The sequence below is a fragment of the Diplodia seriata genome (assembly GCF_021436955.1).
Source record: "Diplodia seriata strain FDS-637 chromosome Unknown scaffold_4, whole genome shotgun sequence".
Taxonomy (NCBI): Eukaryota; Fungi; Ascomycota; class Dothideomycetes; order Botryosphaeriales; family Botryosphaeriaceae; genus Diplodia; species Diplodia seriata.
The window spans coordinates 257,562-263,400 of NW_027117311.1; the positions used below are offsets into that span (position 1 = coordinate 257,562).

The 5,839-nt window shown below is 58.5% G+C and overlaps 1 protein-coding gene across 1 annotated transcript; it reads left to right on the forward strand.

Annotated features, from left to right (window-relative positions):
* Positions 1-2,430: 2,430 nt before the first annotated feature.
* YHC1 (U1 small nuclear ribonucleoprotein C) lies at positions 2,431-2,717 on the forward strand (the record flags this gene model as incomplete). Its single annotated transcript, XM_066775398.1, has 2 exons — positions 2,431-2,641; positions 2,713-2,717. 2 exons carry the CDS (start codon positions 2,431-2,433, stop codon positions 2,715-2,717), a joined length of 216 nt encoding a protein of 71 aa, XP_066633279.1.
* Between the last annotated feature and the right edge of the window lie 3,122 nt (positions 2,718-5,839).

Genomic DNA, 5,839 nt, shown 5'->3' on the forward strand with positions numbered 1-5,839 from the left:
GATGAGGCTGGCCGGTCCTTTTTTTTTACCTCCCACCTGGCTGGCTTTGAGAGAATGTCTGTCTGTCGGAGCCTTGGCTTGGTTTGGCTTGGCTTTTCTTCTCTCTCCCTCCCTCTCTCTCTCTCTCTCTCTCTCCCGAATACTAGCGATGCATGGGTTCCGGCTACCATCTTGAACCTCATTACGGTTCGAACTTGTTTCTTTCCCTCATCCTTTGGCCTCGGCTCTGCGTTCGTTCGTTTGTCTTTCTATTCGGGATTTCCTTTTCCTCTGCAAAAAGATTTCGACCGCTCCGTAGCCCATATGCAAAGGAGCCGAAATCTTCTCATATGGGTAGTAGTTGGCGCACGCATTTTTCGGACGTTAGACGTGAGTGTTAAAGATTGTACGAATACATCCGGACATGCCCGTGTAATTCGAGTGCGATATCTCTGTGAGACGGCTTAGGAGGCTCTATTCCTTTGCACCCCAATGTGGTTGGTACATGGATGGGATGTAGTGTTGATGATTTCTCTACTTGTTTGATAACACTACTAGTCCGCGTCAGGTAGGTTGGGAGCTGGGGACATTGAGTTCATGTACAAGTGCATGTGGGCAACGCATATCACATGGAGAAACTCGCTTTTGAATCGTTATGCATGACTATTGAACAAAAATTATCTATCAAGTGTTGGCAGTCCTCAACACAATAGTACCGGTGCTGCCGCTGAGGCGTCTTTCTTCTTCTTTTTTTTGCCTGTGTCGTCCGATTAAACGGACCCGGTTGAAGGGGGGTATCATCTACAAATCCTGTTCGCTCGTTCCCGTTAACGCCGTATTACCCATGTGTGCTTCCGTTGCCCGTGTGTTCTTCACCTCCAACAACATGCTCGTCACCTCCCTCACCGATCTCTCTATTTCGCATCCAACCCTCCCCAGCGCAGGGCGCCCAGTCCCAAGACCACGGCAGACTCCCCACGCCAAATGCCCCCCCCCCCCCCCCCCCCCCCCCCCCCCCCACCCGCTCAATCCAAATCCACAACCTCGCTCCTCCCCTCCTCATCCTCATCCCGCTGCTGATGCCTCTGCTGCTGCTGCACCCTCCCACTCTTCTTCCTCTTCTCCCCCGGATGCCCTCCTCCCCCTCCTCCCTGCAGCCTCTTCGGCGGCGTCTTCACCGGCTCCTCCGCCGCAGCCCGGCCAAAGCTCCAACTACTGAAGCGATCGCCCCACGTCCTACTCCCACCACCAGCGCCCCCCCTACCACCAGCATCGCTGCTCCCCCCGCCACCCACCCACTCCACGTCCTCGCTGAACAGAAACGAGCCGTCGAGAGCGTCGGCGTCGGGCGGTTCGTCACGCTCGGTGGGGGCGAAGCTGCTGCTGGGGGCGACAACGCTGTTGGTGACGGATGGCGCGGCTTCGATGAGGGCGCGGCGCGGGCGTTTGCGGGAGCGCGGCGGCGCGGGAGCGGGGTCGGCGACGGGTTGGTGTTGTTCGGACGAGGCGGAGGACCACCGCGCGATGATGGCGTCGTCGGCGGGCGAGGACATGTTGTGGAAGGAGGCGTGGTGGCCGCAGCCGTCGCAGGAGAAGGAGGATGTGACCTAGGTGGTGGGGATGATGCGTTAGTTGGGGAGCGAGCGTTTTGTGGTGGTGGTGGCGGGGGATTGGGGTGGTGTGTCCGGGCGATGGGCTGGGTTGGGCGGGCGGGCTGGCACGGAGATTGGGGCGTTGGTTGGAGGGGTTTGAGATGGGGCGGTTGGTGGCGGGGCAGAATGGTTTCAGAGGAAGAAGGTCGGGGGGGACAGAGGCGGGGAGGTGTGTGTTGAGGTTGGGCGGGACTGGGGTGTGGTAGGGTACCTTAAGCGGGTGCAGCATGAAGCGCAGGCAGGGACATTTGGGAGATAGTAACGACTCCTTGTGGTTGCATGACCCCCGGGGAGGCGTGTAGTTCATCTGCTTCCAGATGCTCTGCTGGGTGTTGGACGGCATTTTGGTTGGGTGGTTCGGGCCACGAGGCGAGGAAGACGCGCTGGTGGGCTTTTGGGGTCTGGTCGGACGCGGTGGCTGGCGGCCGCGGTGACGCTGTGAAAGGCGGCAGGAAGTCATGGCCGGCGCTCTATCGATAAGAAGGCAAAACGCCGGCCTTGGCGCGCCGTTCGCCGCAACCTATCGCGAACTTCGACGTGAGCTTGCCGCCTTCGCTCCGACGAGCGCCACTACTGTCACTTCCATTCTCTTGACCACCTCGCCAGCCGTCGCCGAGTCGCAGCTATGCCGAAATATAAGTCTTTCCCTCTCCAATCCTCTCAGCATATCCACTGACTCTGTATCCACTCTTTTGTAGGTCTCCGCAAAACCTCCGCATCGCGCCGCTAGACATCCTCCGCTGACACGCGTCTCAACTCACCAGGCGATTACTGCGATGTGTACCTCACGCACGACTCGATGAGCGTGCGCAAGGCTCACAACAGCGGCCGTAACCATCTGCGCAACGTCGTCGAATACTATCAGCAGATTGGCCACGAGAAGGCCCAGAGCGTCATCGACTCCATCACCTCCTCCTACGCCGCCGAGGGCCAAGCGAACCCCATGCTGCAGCACGCTGCCCTAGGCGGTCTCGGCGGCTTCGGTCCTCCTCCGCCCTTCGGTTTCCCTGGTACGTCCCCCGCCCAACTCGCCGATATACAAGTGGAGAAGAAGACGAAGAGCAGCTTGCTGATGCGATAGGATGACCACAGGCGGCATGCCCCCACCTCCATTCGGCATGCCAGGCGCCCCCGGAGCACGTAAGTCCCACGAGCAACAACACCACCACCACCAGCGCGACATGCGCTACGGGCCGACGACCACGAACAATGCTTCTAACCACACCACGTCCACCACAGCCCCCGTCGGCCGCGGCATGCCCAACATGCCCCCGAACTTCGCCATCCCGCCCCCCGGCGCCGCCGGCGCCCCTCCGCCCGGCGCGCCCGGCTCGCTCCCCTTCCCGCCGCCGTTCCCGCCCACCGCCGGTGGCATCGTGCCGCCCGGCGCCTCGGGCTCGCCGCCCGCTGGCCTGCCGTTCCCGCCGCCCGGCATGCCTCCGCCCGGCATGCCTCCGAACTTTGCGTTCCCGCCGCCCGGTGGCCTGGCGTCGCCGTCGGGTGCCAGCCCCATCCCTCCGCCCGGCGCGTTCCAGCCGCCTCCCGGCATGGGTCCGCCGCCCGGAACCGGTGGCCCGCCTGGTGCTTGAAGTGGTGGAGGAGGAGGTCTGAAGAAGCGATTCGATGGATTGATGGACTGGATTGGTGGGTGGTGTTCTATGGCGTTTTATTCGAAACGGGTGGGAAGGGTGAGGGTTCACATCACAAAAGCGATAAGTCAACGATACGGGGCTTCTTTGCGCTTGGATACGGTCAAGCTGAGAGTAGGTCTCAGGATTCCGCGTAATCGAGTGAGGGGCATTAGCTTACTGTCAGTATGGCAGACGAGGGGCATCTGAGGACGTGCAAAAAAGATGAGTTTCTTCGTGATAAGTATATGATTCCCCCTGTGTGAGCTGCGTTGATAGCGGCGCTTTGCCGACGCTTTTGGTAGGGGTTGCGGAGATGCGCTGAGGAACTGTTTGCTGGCTCTGGACGTACAGATCAATCAGACGTGGAGTGTTCGGTATTATCAGATCACGAAGTGTGCGAAGCAGTTAGAGGGAGAGAAGATGGCATTGTGAGAGCGTCTAGACCACTACTCCCATCCATTTGTGCCTCCTCCATTTCCACGCGTCATTTCCAGACACGCCATCCCGGGCACTGCCTTCCAGTGTCCCGAACAGAGAGCGTCCCGAAGTCGTCCTTCCACGACTCGACCTGGCCGCTCCCTCCTCGCAGCTGAGCGCGCGTCTTGGGTGGTAAGGCACAGACTTCCATTTACCGTCCTGCCTGCCTGCTTTTTTGCCTCCCGTCGTCCATCAGCACCACCAAAGCAACGGCGATGTGCTGGGCGATCATTCCCACATCACCGCTAACCACACCACACCACACAGCATCGCCATCGCCGCCGCTCAGGGTAGTCAGTCAGTGCCGACAGTAATGCCCCCTCGCCCAGCCGCGGAAGAAGCGCGTCAGGCAAACGGCGCCGCTGCTGCTGCTGCGCCCTTCGCCGCCGCCGCCGCCGCCGCCGATGACGTCGCGGCTGCAGGTCGGTGTGTAGTTCATGGCTCCTCCCGTCGTTTCTTCGCGTCGGTTTTTGTTTCTCTTCTACGTGGGTTGCTGTCAAGGCTTTCGTTCGTTCCGTGCGTGCGTGTGTGCGGAGGGGAGTGGAGTGGAGTGGTTAGTCGACTGGCAGTGGGTGGGCTCGGTACTGGGGTTTTTATACATTATGGTGATAAAGAAGAGCGTCGCGGCGGCAGCTGCCTGCGCGAGGGGAGTTGGGGTTTCTTTCGTGCGAGGAACGAGCGGGTGACTCGTGGGGCTTTGGTCAAAGGGGTGCGGCCGGTTGGGTGTCGTGGCGCGTGTGAGGGGCTGCTACGTGGGTTTTGGTCGAGGGCGCGTGGGGAGATGGCAAACGCGGGTTTGGGCATGTGCGAGGGGCTTTCTTTGAGGGTGTGAGTTGGCGGTACGGTGGATCGGGGGCCGTCATCTTGCGGCGTGGTTTTTGGGGGAGACGACGGTGTGTCTGGATCGGCGTTGGTGGTTGTTTTCGCCCGCTGTGAGATTGCGTCTGCTGCGTGCTCTTTTGAGGGGTTTGGTGGTGGAGACCGGATTTGCTGGATGGAGGAGAGGGTAGGGGTGGTACTTGGAGCGCCATGTATTGAGCACCTTGAAACGTTATGCGGGTACAAACTTGGAATAAATTAGATATGGATGATGGGTGTTTTGTGAAAAGAGAGCCATCGGTCTCTGGCTGCGTCGTAATGTAGCTCTTGAACTGAAGAACACGTAAGAATCTCGCGTTTGTTGGTATACGCCAGTCAAATTATCGATGCCCAGGGGTTGTCACTTACAAGTTATCGGCCATTCTTCATATCTCCTTCTAGAGCAGCTCTATCCTAAGATAGCTGTAGCTCAATAAGTCATACTTCATGGAGATTCAATGATGTTTGGTATCCCCAGCTCTGAGTGTGGCGAAGTGTGTGATCCCTCCAGCCGCATCCATTCCTAAAGAAACTTCCACGAATACATGAATCCGGTTACGAGAACACCGGAGGTTACTCATTCGTCGAGCTGGCCGTAACTGAATAGAACTGAACTGTATCGTTTATATAGTAACTTGCTTGTCATCGCCGTCGCAGATCGCAAATATACAGAAACAATTCACGCTACTTACGTAGACAGTTAAGTACTGTGTCTGCATGCGCGTGAGCAGGCATATTACTGACATTAATATCTGCATACTCATTTCAATTGGTTATGTAGGACGTATTTGGCCGTGTCGTGGGCACGAGCGTCCACCCATGAGATCTCGAAAGGGCTTCGGCACGCACTCATCCCCCAGCTCACGCTGTGGCGCCGGACACTTCAGCCTCACGCGATACACTAGCCCACCAACCTCCTGACCCTTAATCCAGTAGAACTATTCATACACGTGACCCCAGCTCACCCACCCACGCGCCATAAAGCACGCACGCAACTCCTCCACCCACCACATCCCGTGCACCCGCCATCTTTCTACGACTTATATGAACCCTCCTCTTACCTCCATCAGTCGAATCCATACAACGAACAACGACACCCGCTCCCCTCTCCAGTGATTCGCCGTCCACTACTAGCCTTATTTGGCAATTACTGGCCTTCTTCTGTGTCGCGGAGATCTGTCATCTGTGACTTCGGTCGGTGTGCGTGGTCGGTGGACCCGTGGTGTTGTTTGCAAGTGCGTA